General features: G+C 35.1%; 1 protein-coding gene across 2 annotated transcripts in view; it reads right to left on the bottom strand.

Moving 5' to 3' along the window:
• The window catches only part of LOC121417447 (epsilon-sarcoglycan-like), an 86,668-nt gene extending 78,043 nt beyond the window's left edge, over positions 1-8,625 (bottom strand). Inside the window, exon 1 of one of the 2 annotated variants that reach the window (XM_041611165.1) lies at positions 8,525-8,621. In XM_041611165.1, coding sequence (XP_041467099.1) covers positions 8,525-8,555 — 31 coding nt within the window. In that variant the 5' untranslated portion in view covers positions 8,556-8,621. Of the gene's footprint in view, positions 1-8,524 lie in introns of both variants that reach the window. The other variant, XM_041611172.1, reaches the window with a different exon arrangement.
• Between the last annotated feature and the right edge of the window lie 15,922 nt (positions 8,626-24,547).

The raw sequence follows: 24,547 nt of genomic DNA on the forward strand, positions 1-24,547 counted from the left end.
AAAGGACATATCGTCTGCAGCATTAAAGACAAAATCTGACAAATGTATCTTCTGCTGAAGTTTCCTCAGTATTCAAAACTGTCTTGAATATTTCCACCCCCCAAAAAAAAAAACTGGTTAGACTGACGATTGAATTCTTGGTTTCAGTGAGGTGAGCTAAAAAAAATCAAGTCAAAATGTTTTGCGCAGCGGTTCCAGATCATGCCACTGCTCGGAGCAGAGCTAACGCAGTCAAGGAGGGTCTTAGAAGAGCAGGGATTTATAGAAAAAGGTAGGTTAAGTGATAGGGCAGTTGCACAACTGGTCTTTACATGCTATTGATGGTGGCAATGATGATGATAACAATGACGGTGATGATGATGATGGTGAGAAAGAGGAATAGAAAAAGGAGAAGAGGAGGAGAGGGAAGAGGTGGAGAAGGAGGAGGAAGGGGTGGAGGAGGAAGGGGACGGATTGAACTGGCCTACTATAATGATGATGTTACTGATAGTTTGTGACTATGAAAGAAATTCACTGTCCATTATTATTTCCCATTATTTCCCCAATATTTCACAAAGAGTACATCAATCAAATAATTTACGCAAATAACAGAGCATATAAATCATCAGGATTTTATGAAAAAATCAAGAAACACTTGTTTTTGTTGATCCAGGAGTGGAGAAGAGTATGTTTGAATAAATTTATGACAACATTTCTGATTCTAACCCATAAAAAATACATTCTGAGAGCAAATTGCCGAAAGCAAGTTTAGCCATCATGACAGTCCAACCAAATTGTCCCTAAAAATCCTGAATTGAATGCTTTGGGGGTGACAATAGGCTTATATTTTTATTTTCTAAAGTCTCTCCAAGATCTGCCACAAACAATTTTCAAGAAAGTTTAAAAAATCAATTTCCTACATAAGAATGAAAAAAAAAATGCTTTTACAGCATAAATGCATGTTGTGAAAAGAACTAGCCCTTAAAAAAAAAGAAATAGCCCCAAACAAACAGCAATCATCACAATGTGGAAAAACATAGCCCCTAAAAATTACAATTATATCCTACTGCAGCTGCTGGCTTGGCAATACCATTAATAGAAATTAATACCAGTTGTTATCTACACTGCACATGAAGGTCTACATACACATTACATGATCAATATAACGTAATGAAAAGTAATCTGAACCATTTTTGGACATGATATCACTGTGTTTAAAACTTTCAGTTCTTGTAACAGATTTATATATTTCTTTGTCATAATTTGGATGAGAATTAATTTTGTTCTTTAAAATGTATAAAGATGCGAGATACTGATTAACAAGACCAGTCTGAATGTCTTGATCTGTAATATTCACATAACCCTTAATTAAGAATTAAAATCTGAGTCAATGTTTGAAAATATTACCAATGGCTTGTACTTCCAACGGTTGTTTCAAATTGCTATAAAATATAGTGAGAAATATTTTTAACATTGCTCATTGACTTCCTCTTCCAATGTACTCAATTAAATGTTTTGGTTGAAAAAGTTTCAAGAATTGTACCACGCTCCTCCCATACACACTTTAACTCAGACATTTTAAACAAATTCTTGTTCACAGTATCTTTACGAATCTTTAAGAGGTGTATAATACATCTTTTGTGGCATTATGAGAAACTTACAACTGCTTGCTTTATTCATTACGGTTCAACAATAGATCATAATTATGTCTAATGATCAATTGCAAAATGTGCAATTGATTTGCTGGTCTGCTTCTTGAAATGAGCATGAATTAATTTGCAACAGATAATTTAATGATCAATCAATTGCAAAATTACAACAGAAATTTGCAATTGATTGCAAAAATTTCCTTACAAAACCCCCTTTAAGCCCCCATCACATGTATTCGCAATAAGCAGGAATCAAGCAGAAGCTGGAATTTAAAAAATATTTTAAAAATCTAGAAATTTTTGGGAGGAACAAATGAATTCACCAAACTGGAGTTGAAAGTCAGTAAATTGACCAGGTGAATCATCATACACTAGTCAAAAACTAAAAATGAACCGCAATGGAGTCAGTTTGATAATTCATGCTACCATACATTCTTGGACATTCTAGGCGCATTCTAAATATTCTGACTGCATTCTGAGTGCATTCAAAATATTTTGTCATTTCTTTTCGCCGTCCAAAAGGTTTCGGTCATGTTCAAAACATTCGAGGGGTAATATTTTCGAATGGTGTTCGAAGTAGATTTAAATGACCAACTGGTGGTCGAACAATAGTCCTTTCATTCCGGCCAATTCTGCTTGATTCGGAATAAGTGTGATGGGGGCTTTGAGTAGAATCGATACTTGCTGCTCATTGTTCCCCAAACCCTTCCTATGGGCCTCGATCTCCTGAAATAAAACCAGCAAATGTTCACCACTACCAGGATATGAGAAAGACAAACAAACATGAACAACATAATCTAATCATGACTTTTATAGGTGGGAGGAAGGAAGCCAATGGGGGCCCAGCTTTTCGGTTCATGTGATGGGTATCTTTGAGAGCTGACAGAAAATGGTGCAAACACTGACAAGAGATGGCAGCATTTCATTTTGTCTGAATCGTAAATTGTAGTTCACTTTGATGAGCATGGAGTCATGGACCTCCATGCTTTTGAGTTGCCGATACTGCATGTTTTGCATGATAAGGCTATTTCGTTCCTTCTTCTATCAATGCCATGTGCTTTATCTATTTTCCTATTCTATTTCTTAAAAATAAAATTTTTAGTACAAATGTGGTGGGAAAAATAACACAAAAATCACTAGATATATGCTGATGTGATGTGATTCTTTTTATTTTATTCACTTAATTGATTTCTTATTTAATCTATCTATCTATCTATCTGTCTGTCTGTCTGTCTGTCTGTCTGTCTGTCTGTCTGTCTATCTATCTATCTATCTATTCATTTATTTGTCCATTTCTTTATCTATTTATTCACTTTATTGTATCATTATTATTATTATTATTTTTTTTTTTGGGGGGGTGACCATCATTATTCAATATTTTATGTTTGTGTAGAGTGTGTTAAATGGGCTGAGATGGCATTCAAGAGACCGTGATACTACATGCAAATTCTCATGCACAGATGTGATGGATGTTGCCAAGACTCAGTGTCATTTGCACATTTATTGTCTGTGCGAGGATATAATCATAATCCATGTACGATCTATGTACCAATATGTGTTAAGGACAATATTTACTTTCAAATTTTTCCAACTTTGTTTATTCTGGCATAAAATTTAGCAGCCTTGCAACTTCATGTTTTTACCTCTTTCATAATGTTTGGGGGCACTTTTGTACAGGAAAAAAATTGACAAGCAAAGAAAAAAAAGGTTTTCACTAACCAATTGAGGAAAGTTTGTTCCATGAAAATTTGACAAGCAAATAAAAAAAGGTGTTCAGCAACAAATCGAACGAAATTTTTCCAGGAAGTAAAAAATATATGATGAAATTAAAAAAAAAAGTTTGTCACTTTCACTTGTGTATGCATGACACATTCCACTAAAAATATTTGTTGTGCCTCTAAAAAGGGTTGGCACGGGCTGGATGTTGCTGCTAAAAATAATATAAAAAAGAAGTGCCATCAGCAATGTTGAACTGCATTGATCAGTGCCCTATTTCATCAAAGATTTGTGCCTATAATAAATTTTGACTTGAAGTTAAAAAAAAATTGCAGAAGGGCTGAAATAAGATTATGAATTTAATTAGCAACACCATATATTCCCTGGAAGATAGTCCAAGCTCATTGACATGCTTATGGTAAGTGATCTATACAAAAAAAAAATCAGATTACAATAAATCAAAATAAATTAAAAAAAAATATTACCATCAACATTGTTGCATCCTACTTTATAAATTACACCAATAGTCTGCAAACATTACTTCTGTTTTTAAGTATTAGTAATGATTGTCAACTATTTGAAAATCATATGACACAGGACATTGGGTGTGCAAGGTCTGTAACCTAGGTTCATTCAGTCTCTGTACAAATGGTTATTCTGCTGAACAACATTGGCTTCACTTACCAGTACAAAGTAAAATATCAGAAATTGTTTTAAATAAATCCCAAGAAAAGATAGTTATTCCAGTCTAATATATACCTTGTATTACTATAAGTGTGAATAATGGCCTAGGTAGGATCTTGTTTGAGGATTGTAATATTGCATACCGGTATTTGCTTGCCGTATTTACTAATATAATAATAATAATTAAGACTTATATCGCGCCAAATCCACTCTGTAGAGTGCTCAAGCAAATTAGTAAATAAACAATATGTATTAATATAGAGTACCAAAGTGATGACGTCACAAAAAAAATTATTTTGCATTTCAGCATTTTCGATACCATATTCTGGTAGAACCAGGCCAATAATACATTGACTTCAACTAAGCTAATTATGTATTCACGAGATATCTTGGGACCCCACAGACCAATTCCCATCATATTTGGGTTGTGGGGGTTTTTCATCATGCTCTATTGAAATATGGTATAAAAAATGTTGAAATGCAAAAGGGGAAAATTGATGATAGCAAACTTCGGTACTCTATAGCAATCTAATATAGATCTAGTCATTATTCTTAAGAGCAAAAAAGTTAATTCTAAAAATTCATTGGCCTCATCTTGAAATTTATATTTGTCATCTCTCTCCTTGCATGTGTTGATATAGACCAAAAGCTACAGTCTCTGTACATTGATTGTTCTGCTGAACTACATTAGTTCCACTCACCAATGCCATGGGGACGATAGTAAAATGTCAGAAATCACTTTCAATAATTCCACAGAAACAATGGTTATTCCTGTCTAGATGTACTAGGTGAGTGCGTTCACGCACGTCAAGATCATACAAGAAAAACAATAGAGAGTAAAATCATGAGAGAGCTCAGTGGAAGGATATTACCAGCCCGAACAGACAAAATAAATTAAAAATCATGCAAATGAATGGATTAGTGATATTATTTCACAATAATCATGTAATAAACACAATGAACACTCTGTGACATCATCTGACATGTTCTATCTACTAGTACTCGATTCTGCCATTATTCAGGCCTAACTTTAGCTATACCTATGTAGGGACAGTCATTTTCTGTTTAAAAAAAATGGCCTTATCCGTTTCAGAAAATCTCAAATTCTATTTCAGCATGTCAGAAAACAGAAATTCTGTTTCCCCATAGACTTTGTACACACAAAAAAGTGACAATTCCGTTTACACATTGAATAGCAAAATCACAACACGTACACTCAAAATTTGTATCTGCCACTGTTCCAACAACGCAATAGAATCCGTTCTAGTCGGATATGCGGGTTCATAACATATTTTTACAAACACATTTAGCATGCATACATCCTCACCTTTCACATTATTAGCATTATTTTACTTTGAAATGAAATTTCATTGATAATTTTGGGGGTTTTTGGACATCGTTATCATCAGTCAACGACTTTAACCAATCTCCCATCTTGGATTTTAAGACTACGATATCGTGCTGTTATATCTTAGAACGTAGAGGGCAGCAACACACGACCGTGTTGTTGGAACATGTAAGTGCACGTGAAACCAAACCCGGCCGGCCGGGTATGGGTGCTGGGTACAATCGAGTATGCTGATGTCGAATGCAGTCACGATGTGTGAATTGTCATGATTGTAGCGAAGTGCGATCATGTTTTCTGAGGTTTTGTGGCCATTTAATATTCTCATTTTGTTGTGATTTTGGAGTAATTTATGTTGCTATCCTGTGTAATTTGAGGGAAAATACGTTTTCCGTGATTTTCCGTTTGAAATGCCACTTTCCGTTTCAAAAGGCCCTTTCCGTGAATTCCGTCCGTTTTCCGCGATTGCGGAAAATCCCTGTCCCTACCTATGACTCCACCACATATCGACCACCTTCGTCTGTTCTATAATTTCTGTAAAATCCTCACACCTCCTACATTCATTCATTCATTTAGTAATACATAAAAGAGACTCTTTCAAACCACAAATATCATATGGATATAGCTTGCCCGATGACTAAATTTGTTGTGACGAAGAGAACAAGCTAGAATAATACGCCCAACGTATCCTTACCGCACATTATCCTTTCTTTCCACGCTCCAATGCACTTTTAATTACATTCCACGGAGGCTTCGAACCCCTGTATTGACTAAGCATTCCTGCAAAGTTTACGAACATTAAGGAAACAAACATTTACCTGCTATTCAACCGTAACGCAGGTAAATAATATTTCTGACACCGATCACCTTGTACGCAAACAAACGCGGCGTGCGGGAGAGTAGGTGCAGTGTCCATTGGAACGATACAAATTGATTTTACCAGAGAAAAAAGAGGGATAAAAAGGAAGAAAATTCATAGAATTTACCAAAATTATATTGACCAGAACTAAACCCCACTGCAAACTAGCTGTTCAAACCCAGAAATCCGATAACAATAAAGGCTTTCGGGGGGGGGGGGGGCAAAGCTGGCCCTAGACCAAAAGCTTCGGTCTCTGTTATGTTGGTTGTTCAGCTGAACTCCGTTGGCTTCACTCACCAAATACAGAGACCGAAGTTCTAGCGCGATCTGTGCAGAGGACTCAATGGCCATATGTTAATGTATTATAAGTTCAGATAAAACGGGAAGTGAAGTTGCGCAACAGCAGAGGTAACTAAGTCACTGTTTTCGTTCCTCTTAACTTAATTTTTCCCGTTTTTTGGCAATTAATGCCAAGAGGGAATAGTAATTTGAATTTCTGTCATGTTTTTTTTCAAAATTTTGATTCATTAAAGATGAAAATTGAAGAGCCCCGATGGGGCATTTTGCATTGTAAGTCCCCTAATGGTGGCTGCACGATAGCGAGCCGTCTGTGTACGAGGAGAAATTAAAAAACTAAAACATGTTTAAAAACTCCTCGAAACAGAAGGCTGCCAGCTGTCTAAGCCGGCCCATGCTCCCCCCTTTCGAGAGGCACAATTAAAAATGTAATGTAAAAAATGCCATTAAAATGGAATTGTGCCCCTCCCCCCTTTTGAAAGTGAAGACCCTATTTTTTGGGCTTGTCAAATTTTTCCACGAAAAATTCTGGATTCGCCCCTGACACCCACATTAATTATCAAGTATTAACTCAGCATCTTGACTTCAGTCCAGACATATATCAGACCATGTCTAGTCTTGAGGACGCAATGATGATGATTTTTTTAGATATGTCTTACATTTCTTCATCATTGACGTCTTGACACTCTCTCCATAATGCCTTCAGCGAACGACCAAAACAAAGATGGATTTCCCCCAAAATCCATCTTTTTAAACCGAAATGACTAGAATTTTGTTTATTTTATTAATTCTTACACCTTCCTACGCCTAATGCGTAGGAAGGTTTTAAATATTACTTTAAAAAATGTAAAAAAATGAAGATTTCTTACCCAACTGATGCCGCGTAGACCTCTCGTTCCACATGTAAACAACGGAAATACAATAGCGTCGACCCTTGAACCGCTTATGTATGACGTACTTCCGGAAAGCAATGCCGTCTTAACGAACAATTTAGAGATAAAAAATCTTATTTAACAAATATCAAAATTATTTCGTGATCATAAATAATTTATATATATTGATATGAATTATTTATGATCACGAAATAATTTTAATATTTGTTAAATAAGATTTTTTATCTCTAAATTGTTCGTTAAGACGGCATTGCTTTCCGGAAGTACGTCATACATAAGCGGTTCAAGGGTCGACGCTATTGTATTTCCGTTGTTTACATGTGGAACGAGAGGTCTACGCGGCATCAGTTGGGTAAGAAATCTTCATTTTTTTACATTTTTTAAAGTAATATTTAAAACCTTCCTACGCATTAGGCGTAGGAAGGTGTAAGAATTAATAAAATAAACAAAATTCTAGTCATTTCGGTTTAAAAAGATGGATTTTGGGGGGAAATCCATCTTTGTTTTGGTCGTTCGCTGAAGGCATTATGGAGAGAGTGTCAAGACGTCAATGATGAAGAAATGTAAGACATATCTAAAAAAATCATCATCATTGCGTCCTCAAGACTAGACCATGTCTGACTTTAGACAGGAAGAAACCGTCATTTCTGGGGATTTATTAAACAATTTCTGACACTCAGTCAGTCAGTGATGATCCTCTTTCACCATGAGTGGAGCCCGCAGTTCAGCGGAACAACCAAATACGGTACAGAGACTGAAGCTTAGTTTTGGTCTAGTCTGTCTTTTGCGCTTGGCAGCAGCCGGTACGTAGGCCCAGGCCAGATAGCATGCAGACCGTGGCCAGGCATAGCCATAGGTACTCCTAGCACAAAAAAAGTAGCACCTAGCACTTACTAGTAGCAGCTAGCTCCATGCTCTACCGTACAACGACCGCCGCCGGTACCGTACCGCCGTACAGTGAGTATTGTAAAGCAGTCAGCAGATTCGTTCACAAGCATTACTTACATCATATAAACAATTTTATTAAAACTGCTTAATAATGAAATATATTAACATAAAAATTTGAAAATGATATATACGCATATCAAAATCATACACCTACCGATGCAAAACAAGCTCGTTTTCACCTCCATTTTAAAATTTCTGTCAATTTTGACCCATCAACTGTTTTATTCACCTGCAACTGCTTATTTACTTTTTTTACAGAAGGATCGATTGGAAAATAGGTGTATTATGTGTTGTTTTGCATATATTTATCACGAAGAATATGTTGAGAATTTTTCAATAAGAGTAACCTTTAAGATTTATTTATATTTGTATGACGTTTTCTCCTCTGCATATGCTATATAAAGAACTTTGGAATAGAAATTAAGCATTGTGGAGAAGTGAATACCCCCATTACATATTGGACTCTGCTGTCCCGGGGATGACCCCGAAGTTTTGCGCCTGCGCACTTCATGCCATGCATGTGCGATGTTGATATGTCACAAAATGGTAGCAAGAACACGGAAGGGAGAATTTTGGATGGTATTTTTGTTTTGAACAGGATTTCCAGGATATTCCCATTACACTGTGTTATCTTTTGGCTTGTTTTGAAGTCTACTCGGATAAATATCTGGAGTTAAACCCAGGGTTCCTGGTCCACATAGCTACTCAATCTCATTCCAAATAAAGGCATATTAATAGGTAAGAAGCAAAGCGCAAAATCACACAATTGCACACTAGCGCTACAGCTGAGCTGAATCAGTGAATGGCAAGCGAATGGAGAGGCAGGTACACACACACACCCCCACATGAGTCGAAGCCATTCATTTGGTGGTGGTGGTGGCTTCACCTTCAGAATTACATTGCGATGATGAATGACTTTGCCTTGGCCTTGGCATTGCCTTTGGAAGCGAAGTTGGCAAAAAGAATAAATCTTGACCTATGTTGCATGGTATGAGAAATGATGGTGTGTAGAATTAAAAAGAAAATGATTATGGTCTACATTGCATTGTTTGTAAATTGTAAAATTAATCAGTGACAGTGCAGTGTCAGTGGAATATTTTACTACCACTTGCCGATTTTTGACTTGAGCGGTGTGGTGACTACAGTGACATAATGTTTAGCATTAGAGGCATGATAGAGTCTACTCAGCTCTGTTACCGAGTATGTCCAGCTCTGGATGTGGTGACCATAATTTATGCACATTACTCATAGTTCACAAAAAAATAAACAAAATTCATAAATATAATAAAAATGGACAGCAAGTCCCAGCTAAGTTAGAGATCGTCAATGTTGCTTGACAGAATTATTAAGTAGGTCAAAAGATTATGAAGGTATCACTATATAAAAATTCTAAGCAGACCTTCTAAATGCGCATAAAGTGTCATAAAAAATGTGATCTTATTTTCATGCAAGATAGCTTTGAAAAGTTTTTAATAAAATGTCGAGCAGATAAAGGTAAGATATCAGGTGGGTGTTTCATAAAGCTGTTCGTAAGTTAAGAGCGAGTTTAAGAACGACTGCTGATCCTTTATTATGCTCTCACCAATGAACATTCAATGGTCACTATCGTTTACCACAAGAAAGGATCACCAGTCGTTCTTACAGTTGCTCTTACATGTAAATTACGATCAGCTGTATGAAACGGCCCCCCAGATGTAGATTAAAATGCTATAATTATTTGGCATCACATTTTACCTACAAGTTTGAAGACATCTGCTTGAAAAAGGTGCTATTTCTTGAGGCTTGTAGAGAACAGACGCAAATTTGCTTATGTTGAATGAATGGATGAATCTTTATTTCGTTTCAATTCCAACAACAATTACTGCAATAGTAAATCATTGTATAGTACAAGTTAAGGATAAAAGAACATATTAAGAATGATATATATATACAGTTACTACATGTAGGCTTACTATAGTATGGAACATTGCAACATGGATGACATGGATGAGATAAGATGGAAAAGAAATGACCTACTAAGAAGCTTAGCTTGTGAGCCATATGCCACCAGAATGTTATAAACACTCCTAATCATTTAAAACCTATAAGAGAATATTTTCACAAATGCAGTACCAAACAGGCCTTCTGGGTAATTCCAATTTTTCACATGGTCACATATATAATTGAATTCAATTACAATAATGATTCTTTTCAATTGATACTGCACAGAAAGGAAAAATAAGAGAAATGGATCATGTAGATATTCATAACTACATAATTTATTGTATTGTCTATTTTTGAATGAGGTGAAAATAATATTTTTCAAATCCTTACAAAAATATTAGTCTTGTTTCAACTTTCAAGTGTATTGGATTCATTCTTAAATTATGTGTTAAAAGCACCCAATACAGGAATGAGCTACATTATTCATAGAATGGATTTGGCCAGGTTACTTTTTGTGAGCAAATGATAGGAAAATGTTTTTGGAGAGTACATTTTTTAATAAATCATGCACTTTCATCATCATCATCATTATCTGTGAAAGTACAGTCCACCAGGTTGGTTGTCCTTTTGTTGTCCATTCCCTGAAAATTCAGGGAATAATTATCCTGGTATTGCATCACAATTTGCTCCACAATTTTGAAAGACTGCATAGTTTAGAGCTTTTCCCTTTATGACCAAAAATGCTATTCATATCCATAAAGCAAAATTATTCCCTGAAATTTGTGAAATACATTGTAACCTCCCAGTCCATGCTGAGGAACTTTAAAAATAAACCAATGAGCATTTACTTGCATGATAAGGACCTATATATGTACATGGGTCTAAATGATATGAAATTAAGTGTAACACACATGTTAACGGTATTGTTTAACTTTGTGAGCAGCCGATTTAAAAAATTCTCAAACCAATATGAAACATGTGTACAAGTGCATGTATTAGAAATGATAAACCCTGAAAACAACCATTATTGAGAATGAAAAGCTAAAACTACAAGGCAAACCCTGATTTTGTAGATACGCGTCTTATAGACGCCTAAATAGTACACATAAGTGTATGGGATGAAATTAAGATGCTGTTTCCGGTCACTTTATATTTCAATTTTTGAAGCACTAAATAATTATTTTTGAACACAATTTTTTCTGGGCTTCATTTTTGTAACATATCACAGACACAGGTGACAAGTGTGACCTTCTAGCTCAGATTTTTTACAAGTCAAACCAATGTTAACCAATCACTTTCAGGTTGAAGTGAATACTAACAGCAGGGGTGATGGGAATATTTTATAGAATGACAGGAGAGGAAAACTTTGTAGTTCATGTAGTATGAATGTGTGCGAGAAGGGGAACCATGTTGTGTACTGTAGTTAGGTCCATGGTACTGTCAAGCTTCCATGCCTGCCTCCGTGTATGTCATGTTCATGTTTTGTTTTCATCTTCCTGTGAAACTCTGTACAAACAATTCAACAGACGCCATCTATCAGCACATGGAATTGGCAAGGCTTGTATTACACCCCTCTTTTCTTGCCTCTTCTCTTCAACATCCTTTATACACAAGTGAAACACTGTATATGTCGAGTATATGACACCGTCTCAACTTATACACCAATTAAAAATATTCTTATCTAGCTGCTCAAGTTGTCAAAAAATGTAGTTTTGTTGTGAAATGAAAGAATAGAAAAATGCAAATAATTTGTAATGAATTAATTGGTACAGTTATGGAAGATGAATAAGCCAGTATTCCAAAGAAGTGTGCTTTATAATTCTAGTTTAGACTCTGGTTAAACCTACATTAGGTTTTAATAACTCGTATCAGAATACTACTCAACCAGTTTTCCCCCTCCCCAAGCCCAGCATACATAAAAGGAACACATTGAAAAGAAATAATGAACTCGTATTAAGTGCAAATGCCACACATTTTGGCAAATACAGCTTCTTTCAGATCGACTGCTTTTTATGGTCCATGAAATTTTACTATTCTTGTCCCCAGTTTCACTAAGTACTGTCTGTCTCTTTGTTTTGGTTCATGTATCCTTTATTATTGTATTGTATTCACTGTTGCACTTCACATGTCATTCTTTAAATCACAGATTAAAATATCAAAGTTTAATTTATCAGATTTCCAAGTAACCTCCTTGGAAGAAATAAATGTGGTGAATGGCAGCGGTTTGTGGGGAGACATGCAGGATCTCCACCAGGAACTCGACATGAAATTAATCTAATTATCATCTGCTACTAATAGCCCCATGAATAACTCACACTTGGAAGAGTATAGGGCTCACACATTAAGGATGAGTAATTAGAAAGGAAGTCATCCAGTAACACCTGATTCTTTACTGTTCACAGCTACATGTATGTTGATTCTACAATAATCATAGATCTCCTGTCGGTAGTATAGGTAAATTCGCCAATTCGTCCACTGCCAACTCGTCAACACCACACGGTCTACCTTCATTTAGTCTAATTAATGCCATTCTGTCCATCAACATTTCGTCTAACAACCATTCGGTCCAATAACCATTTGGTCCAATCATCACTTCGTCTAATCACCAGTTCGTCTATTACCATTTCGCCTAATAACCAGTTGGTCTAATACACATTTTCTTTTCACTCATTTTGCAGAAGTAACACTTTTGTTTAATTAGACTCATTCATACTGATTGCTTCCTCCATATTTGTTTATCAATTTTTATTTCATATTTTCATTTCACTCTCATGAGATAATTGTTATCATTTTCCAATTAAATCATGATCGCAAATTTGAGGTTAATTGAACTAATCTTCATATCAGTATTTTTACAGCCCTGATTGACATACTTAGGCATAGCAACCAAGCTTACATGTACAGTAGATAGCAAGACTGAACTGTACGTGATTGCTTTAAAAAGCATCGTTGAGTCATAATACATGTAGTCTGAATAAGCTTTTACATGAATGTGCAAAGCTTTAAAGGGGGGGGGGGGGGTAACCTTAAGGTCAATGTAAAAGCTGTGAGAGGGCACAATTTTGGAAGTCAATCAAGTCACCATTCTTTTCCATGTTTAATCAGTTTCCAAATATCTTATCTATGTTTATGTATTGTAACATTAATATTCACTCGAATTCCATTGTCTGCACAAGCAAATACATTAGAAACAGCAAGGCTTTTTAATTTGATAAATCATGACTCCTTAACCATTTACCATAACCATTAAATACTCGATTGTGAAACCAGACTTCTTTTGAATAATTTGACATTCATGGCTGACCAGTTGATAACAAAAGACTCAATACAACTGCATTGACTCTTATGGCCATATGGGTTTGTTTTGCAGAGCTTTTTCAAGTCAGACCTTATGGCTTATCCAACACTTTTGAATATTTCCTTGATGGCTTTATTCTATTTCAAAGGGATTGAAATAATCTTGTTAATGATATCAGGTATGCATGGTCAATATTCAGAGAGAAAGAGGGGGGGGGGGGGGGTGGAGATTATCAGCTGAACTAAGCTTTCCAAACTTTTGTTTGAGAAGCAATATCTTTTCCAGACCATGGTTTATTAAAATCATATACATGTACCTGTACTGTCAGAGCCACATGACTTCTTCTGTCATTAGAACCTTTCTTCTATCAAGAATATTGATTCTTCATTAATGAATTTATCAATAATTAAAATATTTTTTTTTGGTTTTTATTTTGCACTCCCTACTAATATCCATATTCCAACTGAGGTTTAAGATTAGAGAGCTGCAAGGTTAGGAATATATTTCCTGGGTGTGGTGAATGCCCTCACCAAATGCTCCAACAAAATTTGGCCCACTTTTTGGCAAATCACTAAAAATAGGTCAGCTTTTCCAAGGTGTGTACTAGCCTGTAATGTGAATTTGGCAACAAACAGTACACTGTACACTTGCCAGGGACAAAGCACCAATTTCCTGGCTTCAATTTTAATAATTCAGTGTTTTTGTGCTTGTTGAGTTATGATAGTGCAGATCATTTTTATTTGTTAAATCATAAATTTCTGTATGAAGACTCAAAATTACCAGATGAGTTTGATGTTTATGGAATTCTAGAATAGTATTCTGTTACTGGTTAACCAATTAAGTCAATTATTATAAAGTTTTGATTATGAGGCCTAAAGTTAAGCAAATTCCTGGTTATTATGAGGCTTGCCTTTACTACAACAATAAGAAAACAAAATACAAGTCTTGTGAGAAAAGCTTGATTTATTAGTATAATTTTGGAAAAACTTTAAGTTTCTGACACATACTTTTTTCACTTTGAAATGATATCCTTACATTAGGCATTTCTTTCTAGCTCTTAGTAAATTTAGTTTCATTCTGTTATGGAAGTACAATTTGCATGACAATAAAGATAGGAATGCATAGCCTTAGCCACAATCTTTTAAGCCTTGAGCATTGTAGACTCATACCTGTGTATGTACAATTTACATGTATATTGGATAACAATAGTGCATTGGCTTAATAGCGAACACCACCTAATTAAAGAGAAATTCCAGTAGTTGCAGTAAACACTGATTTCATGAGAAAGTCTGTAAAACAAGGCTTAATTGTCAGTATATCATCGAGGATCTAGATCTGGTACAGTTACATTAACTGAACTTTGTGAAATCTTGAAATCTACGCTGAATAATGTTCACACCGAAGATCCCCAACACAGATAAGCGCACGTGGGACAATGTATAATTATTGCTTAGAACGTCGGGCCCGACGCTCTACCCAAATCCTGTGCTTATTTGCTGATTTCTCAGCAATTACACAATATCTGCCAGAATCCTTTGGCACATGGGTTTTTATATACAAACAGATACTTCAGTGGTCATTTCAGTGGATTCTGTACGAACTCATTTTGATATCATTACCAAAACTAGCATTTACCTTTAAGTTTGGGGAAGGTATTCATATTTGTTCTACTTATATTTGTTATTGGTGGTGATGACGATGATGATGATGCTTGAAAAATTTAATATATGTATGTTTTTAATTTGGTCCAAGAGCATATGGGGGGGGGGGGAATTGTGGGATTCTGATTTTCATACGTACTGTGCTGAGTGTTTAGGAGGATGAAAATGAAAATGTTATTCTTACAAAAGAAATTAAATTGTTTACCCATACTAGCTCTTGTTGAGTGCTCACTGCTCAGTGGAGAAAGGGCAAAGCCTACTACATTGTGTGTAGGCAATCCAAAATCTGATGACCAGGCCAATGATATACCAGGCCTACATAATGTTTAAATCATCTTCTGGGGCCCTTTGAATAAAACTTATGCTATAAAAAACTCTTCCAATTTTTTTGCTAGAGTTTCTTATGTGTAATTTTCAATGGCATAATTTTGTTTGCCAGAGTTTTTTTATGGCAAAATTTTTATGCAATGGGCCCCTGATGTTGATGCTGTGTATTAAGTATTGCACTGAACAATATTAAACTTGAAGTGGATTGTTTAATACGAGAGTTGATAAGTCGAGACAGAAATAAGGTTCTCAGTGTTGAAATTAAAGCTGTCATCTACATACATGTAAATCAATCGTATGCGTCCACGTATACATGTATGATTTTCTTTGGTTCGAAGTTAGAATTTGTGAATAATATGTTGAATATAATGTACATCTTCAAGCAACAAAATGAATTAAATAAAATTTATTAGAATAAAAATAAAAACATACAAATTAGGAAAGATCTATGGCTACATGTAGGATAGACTTCCATGATGATAATACAGTGATGTAGACATAGCAGAGGACTAATGGAGCCAGAAATGATTTCCCCCATAATGGTTACGACTCCAGCATCTGGTCCTACACTCTTGTAATCCATTTAGGAATACTAGTCACTTAGGATAATTTCTTTAAAGGCTTTTAGAAGATTTAAGATGCGGTCATTTTGTATTAGATTATGTCATGTTCTTTTTAAATGCATCATAATGAACTAAATATATCATGTCTGGTTCTCACTTGAGAATGTATGTTTTGACATGTATTTAGTAAACAATAAAAACGGGTTAATATATTTTTTCTCTGCTGTTTAGGTTGTGATTGAGTTCTAATATAACATTACTTACTTTCTGTGAAAATTTGAACATTTCAAAATGTATGAATTTTCTATTCCGGCTCCTGATTAGAAATTCTCATTAAAAATTAAACAAATTATGATTTATGGGAATAGATGAAGATAAACTAGAACTATTAAGAAGTAACTAATAGCCCTATATGCCTTCATGTACCAGCTGCTGAAGTTTGGTGACCCTTTCAAAATAGAAGTTAAAAATACTTTTTGTGTTTATGGTTGCATGTATGTTTACATCATTATGTACCATAAAATTGAAATCATGTGTTCCCTAACTGCCAGTTGAAGCTCATTTCCTTTCAATAAAATTGAACCAAAAAGGTCTTGTGTACAGCGAAAGTGTTGTTTATTCCACATGAGTTCTGTTGACATTTTGAGAGAGATGGAATGTACACATTCTCGTCACAGTGTGGCCTCGATTATTACCATAGCAACGGCAGCTAGTCACAAGTTGATTTCCTCTTTGTTGGATAAATGTTTGTAGGTACTTGACGCCTTTAACTGCTTACATGTAGTCTCCATGGTGTGAACTGGAAATGGGTGATTAAATGTGATTAAGAGAATGAATTATGACCTTGTTATTTTTATAACAATCATAAAATCACAGCCAGGCCATACTTCTTCACATAATATAGTTCTACATGAACATGTATGTGGTTTGCTATTGGATCACGATGTACATGTAATTTATATAGATTGATTTCCATTAATTGTTTTCATATCCCCCACCCTGGTGTTTTTCTCTCGGACCTATTTGCAGCAACAACTTCACTATTTTGCCCATCATTCTACATACGGTAGCCTTAAAGATCTTTGCAAACCTCCAGCAGAAAAAATTTGCCTTGTGTACTACTACATATTTAGACTGGTTTGTTGTACTTTCATAGACTTTTTTTAAAGAATGTAAAGTACATTGTAGGTATATATTTATCTTAAATCCTCTTATAATCCACCATGCCACAACCTTTCAAAATAAAATGAAAGTCATCAATGTGTGGGGGCTTGCTTGGTAGTTGCTTCACACCTTTATGGTTGGAACTTGGATGGCCCAGCGCCGAGGCAGGCAACACACACCTCCCATGCTTGCTGGGAAAGTTCTCTGGTACTGTTATGATAACAATGTAGATCCAGGAACACGTAGGCCTACAGTATCTTGATGAATAAGTGATCACTTGACTTCAGCTAGAGCTGGTCATTTATACATGTAGCTCTCTGACCTGAAAAAATATTAGGAATATTTTTTTCTTTTGTTTCGCAAGTGATTTTGATTTCAAGTCAAGGACAAAGCAGTTCACGGCTCCATCACACAAATGTTTGCGATGAATTGCAAATATGAAAGAACAGCACTGATTGGTCCCTTGTCAGTATTTTAAACCTAATGCGCATGTAACATTGATATTGATTGGTCAGTTCATTTAGCGATTGATCGCTAATCTTTGTGTTACGGAGCCCAGATAACTTCAGAAGATGATGATGAGAATGCTTGCAAAGCGATCTTCTACACCAAATCAAAAACTATTTTAAGTGAAAGCAGTTTAGGAAAGTAGATGTAGTATTTAGGCTTTAATAATACATCAGAGGGTAGATCCCCTTCCCCCCCCCTTCATGACGTCATGCATTATGGAGCTTCTTGAAGAATTTCTGTTTGAACTGTCTGTTCATGAAAATAATACAGAAGAAAAAGAAAGAAAGACGACTGAAAGAGCTCATTCCCCTTCGCTGTATGATGGAAGGTGTAACTTCCTTTATCTATACCTGTGGGGCTGGTCTGAAAGTGATTCTTGCAAATAAGAATGAGGACTGTGGCCAGAAATATGCTATTCACTTCCTTTTAGAAACTAGAACAAAACTCTGAAGTGGTTCGTGAAAGGGATACTAAACCATAAAGTATAATAAAGGCAGGAATTTTTAGATCGAAGAGATGAGAACTTCTGACTAAAACTATCGCACATCTGAAGAGATACAAATGTACATGTTGTAATGTAGGCCTACACCTTGTGCAGACTTGTCCCCCAGAACAGTGGATCCTCAATTGAGGTCCTCCTGCCAGCCATTTCAGCCCATCCTCGATACGGCTATATGTCTAATTTACCAAAAATTGTTGATGATTCAAGTTATTCTGATCTTCGGCCCATTGTGTAAAATTGTAAAAAAATTCTCAAACATGCGCCCAACATTTTCTGTTATTTTTGTGGATTTTGTATTATTACATTATGGATTTCAGCACCTCATTCTCTTGAGCACCTGTTCATGTGTAAGAGAAATACACGTTTGAGGTAGCCCTATGTATTTTTCATCGAAGCTTTTAATTTATGACCTCCAGTATGTTTGCTTGTCTACTCATGTAACTTTACATTATATTTAACTGAAGTCATAACTAAAAGCAAAATATGTTATGAGAATGAGTCAATTTAGAATGGAATCACCCACCTTACATGCATTGGTGGCGGAAGCCAAAAAAATTAGGGGGGGTCCACAACACAATTTTTTTTGGGGGGTGGTTCTACATGAATTTAGGGGGCGGGGATGTAGGAAAAAAAATTGACAAGCAAAAAACTAAATAAAGCCAAAAGGTTATCAACATAAATTTTAGGGGGGTCTGTCCCCCCACCTCAAATTTAGAGGGGGGGGGGGCAGGACCCCCACCCCCCCCTCTTCTGCTGCCAATGCTTACATGTATCTGCATTTTTTAAAACCAACCCTTGTATAACTTGTACCTCAAGTGCCCATGTAGCTTCTGAAGGAAGTATAATATGGGTATAGGAAGACAATGGGAAATTGAACTGGAAGGGGGTACTGTTAAAACTTCCTGTATATCCAGTAAACCCCATCAAGATAATCCTTGTTATTCTGAACTACATTCTATTGCGTGGTTATTTTCCTGCCATTAGAAGCGCATGTTTATTGTTCTGTATGTCAAGTAGGAGTGGGCTATACATGAGTTAAAAATACCTTTTTTTGTCATTTTGATGTGGCAACATTTTTTTTAAATTCCTCGTAATGTATCTCAAAATGAAATGACAATATTTTTTGTCTCTGGTCTGTGAAAAAAGTGTGCTGGGCCAAAATTCAAAATGGCGGCCTAAACCAAGAGCCACAAGATGATGAAACCTATTTTTCGACTGAAAAAGGGGTTTAAATATTGATGAATTTAGGAAAAATCACCTTTTAGCTTTTCAAATAATGGTTTAAAAGTAATAATTTTAGGAAAATCAAATTGCCTGCCCCCAAAACATAGAAGTAGACACCAAAACCAGAGAAAAAGACCACCAAATAAAGAAGTTGTGGCCAAAACTGTGATTTTGGGGGGTTATGGCGGCCATTTTGGATTTTGGCCCGGCACACTTTTCTCAGACCTGAGACAAAAAAAATTGTCATTTCATGTTGAGATAAGGTAATAGGGAAAAAAAGTGTTGCCACAGTAAAACCGAAAAACACCCATTTACATGTATAGCCCACTCCTAATGTAAGTCATTTTAACCTTGGAGATATTACCTCTAGTTTCTCTATTTATAACCATAAAGTAGATTCAATAATGAAGTTACATGTAAATTGGAATAACTTCAAATCCCAAAATGAAAGTAGAATCTAGGCCTACATGTTCAGCTGAATACTTTTCTTCACCCTAATAATTGCCTTCATGAAAATAAAAACTATTGCATTAATAGAAGCTGTGTATTTAGAAGCTGATGTGCATTAAAAGTTCTATCAGCAGCTAATGAGTATGAATACATGTGAGGCCCCAACTATCATATTTTACTGGGAAGGTGAAAGGTGAATTTTGTTTATTCACATTTGACAGGTGTAAAAAGTAACAACAATCGCAGAAACTGTTGTCAATTTGATTCCCTCAAGGTGTCAAACAAAAGGTGTTGGGTCAAGTCATATTACACTTCGACATTGAACTTTGAATTGCAGTTGGATGATAACTTAAGGATTGTATTTTTCTTGACTTGTATGTTTACTGGTTTCCTTTTTTTTGTACCGGTAATTTTCAATTCTTGTCTCTCTAAAGAAATATTAGAATTTGCAGTAATTTTTAAAAAGTAAAATTTTTTAAAAGTAAGTATTTCATGATCATCTTCATAGTGATGATTTTTATACAAAATTATATGAAAAAAAAATGACAGTAAACTTTAAGAAATAAACCAACATGTATGCTACATACAGGCATACGTTGTACAGTAGGGCATGAAATGTAAGCTTTTGATTTTTTTCATCTTTTTCTAGATTTATGTATGCACACATATATTTTATTTAAGTATAATAAAGGAATATTATCATTTTAAATCAACCTGAGATACATTTAAGTAAGTTAAGAGAATATAAAGGAATATAAACAATTGGAATGCTGGTACCTAGATCCATATGACTCTTCTTCACATATCTTTTCCTCTTTGCCATTCTACGTTCATGTGTTATGCCATATTTAGAGTTAGTTCGTGCAGGGTTGTTCTGAGAAACTTTTGAATTATCAAGGGAGTCGAATGAGACTAAATTAGCCCATTCTTCACACCATCAGCGTCTTTAATCGGTCTCATCTACATGACTGATATCCTTGCATTCCCTCGCGCTCTCTCTAGTCGTCACGAAGAATTTATGCTAAAAAAGTAATCTCTAATCTTGATCTGTCAGAATGGCTCCACATATTAGACACAGGAGATTATATATTTAATTAAGAGTATCTGAATCCTGACTCTAGATACTTACTGTACAATAACAAAATTATAATTTCTGCATTGTTTTGCACAATTCATGTGTGCCAGAACATATGTAGGATCACAAAGCGATGGTACTTACAGGCAGGGTATAAGTACACTTGTAGCTATTGTACAATGGTATAGTTACGCAAACTTACGCTATTAATTTGAAATAAAAAATGTAAACTTAGCTGATATTGAAAGCATGGTACAATGTATGAGCATTGATTTGTACTAGAACTTGAACCAAAAAATCTTTTTGTGTGCATTCATCAGGGCTCCCACAGTCATGGAAAATCGTGGAAAAATTTGTGGTCATGGAAAGTCGGGGAATTTGGGAAATTTGTGAAAAGTCATGGAATTGCATTTACCTCTGGGCTATGGCAGCTTTTTACAGTGTGTCTTGCAACTCCCATACTCTGTGATCATACTCTGCTATTATAATTGGTGTTTATGGTTTCCATTTTCCCAGTTTTGTGACATCCCAAATTCTACATAACTCCTGGGACGTCACAGGAAGTCATGGAAAGCAGCAATTTAGTCATGGAAAAGTCATGGAATTCTGTTTTCAAATTTCTGTGGGAACCCTGTTCATAGAAAAATATAATTTGTGACTAAATACGTATAACCATGATATCTTGATCTTCATACACAATAGAAAATTGCAGGATTCATTGAAGCTTTGCAGTTTTTTGTAAATATTTTTTGGTCTTTTTTAAAATTAGATTCAAAATGAGTTCATACAGAATCCAATGAAATGACAACCAAAGTGTCTGTTTGTATAAATAAAAAACATGTGCCAAAGGATTCTGGAAGAAATTGTGTAATTGCTGAGAAATTAGCAAATAAGCACAGGATTCGGGTCAAGTGTTAGGCCGACATTCAAAGCAATAGCTTATCTGTGTTGGTGATCTTAAGTGTGAACATTTTTCAGCATTGATTTCAAGATTTCACAAAGTTCAGTTTATGTAACTGTACCAGAGCTAGATCCTCGATGATATACTGACAATTGAGACTGGTTTTACAGACTTTTTCATGAAATCAGTGTTAACTGCAACTACTGGCGTTCTCTTTAACATTTAGTTTCTGAGCATAGATTATAGATTATAGTTGTAGATTATAGTGGTGCTATGTAGGGCATGTACATAAGGTGCTATATACACACTGTATATGACATCATGAATTGAAGTAGGAGCTGCCATATATTTTTGTGTCTGGAAATTTTCCTTGCAGTTTTTCACTTTTTGCTAAAAGCACTCTTAACAGAGTATTAAAACTATTATTTCTCTATCTTTCAATCCTCATATTTGGACTTTGTTTTGGTCTAAACAAACCTCTCTATTCCATCATTTGTATCGAAGTCATACATATTTGCTTCGAAATACTCTTTTCAATAAATTCTGACTAGACTTAGAGTACATGTCTATGATGAATTCACCCACTTTTCTTTGAAAGAACATGGTCTATGTGTATGCAAAAATAATATATGGTCGCATTTCATAAGTTGGGTATGCAAAAAGGGTGGCGTATGAACAATTTTCCACACTGTGCCATGGATAAATTGTTGCTACATCACAGCATCTTGACCAAATTTATTGAGTAATATCTCATTTTGAAGCTAGAAGTATAGGCTAAATATATTACTATGAATTAGATCAATACAATATCAGGAACAAAAACTATAGCACATTAAGTTTGAAGTAACAGGGGTGGTGGAGCCGGTGGATGCGGAGCCGGTGGATGCGGTAAATGATAAAATATTAATTAAACCTAATTAACAACTTATTATAATCTGTAATATGACTGTTATCCTCATATTTCTGGGTGTTTTAAAGCAAGGAACAACTAAATGTCATAAAAATTTGACAATTTTGAAAATATGCAGCAATGGAATACATGTGTATGTCAGCTCTGATCTGCAACCTAATCAATTAGTAAACCGGAGAGATTTGGTTAATTATCTAATTTGTAATCTCAATTTTTAGCACAAATGTTGTGTATCATTGCAACAAACATTTCTACCCATGATGTTGTTGTTTTGCCAAGCATATAAATACAGTGACAGGTATTTTGGGGGCAAAAATGTGAAATTAAATACTGTTAATTAATTAGTATAATTAATATGCATACAATAATAGATAATTATTCGATTTTTTGTACAGATTTAATTATTGATGTTTCAAGATTATAACTGCAATTTACTAGGGTGATCCAATGTTGCATTAACTTTTGACACCATTTTATGTGCAGCAGGTCCAATTTGAGAAAAACACATTTCAAAATTCACATTTACATTGATGTCTATGTAATAATTAGCTGTTAATTAGTCATTTTAAGGAGAAATAAAGGTAGTCGAGACTTAAAACTTTTTCATTATTTAGAGAATGGTAATAGCTATAACATATAAAAAAATAAAATTTTTGACCATTTTTACCCTGTTCGCGAAATTGGACCACCTTATGACATGCGACCATATGGATTTTTCATATACTTGTATCATGTACATGTACATGTATATGTAGAGCCTATATGCACTTTGGACTGTCATTCATAGAGGTATATATTTCAAGAAATTTATGTATGTTTACTCTTTTTATTGATTTATAGATGTTTAAGTAAACCTTAGTGAGCAATTTAATTTCTTTTTGAAGTAAACCTCTTGAACAGACTACTCATGCGAGTACCATGTGGCAGAAATTTGAAACTTTTTCATTGCAAGAAACATCTTTAAAAAGTTTTGATAAAGTTTCATGCTGCAAATGAAATATCAGGAATAGCGATGTGTGAACCTTTTGTTGAACATTGCTGAACTTTCATTTAATGTGAGGAGACTAATTTTGCTTCAAACCACAAATCATGTGATTGGTGTTTTCTCATTTTCCTTTTCTTCTTGTCTTCTTGGAGCAATCTTGAGATTACTTTTCTCCAGCATGTCCCATTTTCTTGCTTTCTTATTGTGAGGATTTGCGGAGGAGCTGACGGTAGCTGTCATCTTTAAGTCAATCGTTGAACGGAAGGCTGAGAAGAGGTCCCCTACTTCCTATTGCCAATTATAACCCAACTCCGGTAGAGTACACTCTTGCTCGCTCTCCAGACTATAGAGCACTACTGCTCAACGGCTATGTTCACACGAATCCATCCTATTTTTAAAACACTCTACAGCTATGCTCACACAAATCCATATATTATACATGTAAAAATATACAGCTGTGTTCACATGGATCCATTTTAGATTTAAAACGCAATACAGCTCTGTTCACATGAATCCATCCCAATTCTCAAAAGTCTACAACTGTGTTCATATGATCTCATCCTAGTTTATAAAACTGTATACAGTTATGTTCATATAAACCTATGCTAGTTTTAAAATTCTGTTCATCTGTGTTCACATTAATCTATCCTACTTTAAGACTCTAAAACTGTGTTGGCATAATAA

The sequence above is a fragment of the Lytechinus variegatus genome, chromosome 1 (genome assembly GCF_018143015.1).
Source record: "Lytechinus variegatus isolate NC3 chromosome 1, Lvar_3.0, whole genome shotgun sequence".
Classification (NCBI taxonomy): domain Eukaryota; kingdom Metazoa; phylum Echinodermata; class Echinoidea; order Temnopleuroida; family Toxopneustidae; genus Lytechinus; species Lytechinus variegatus.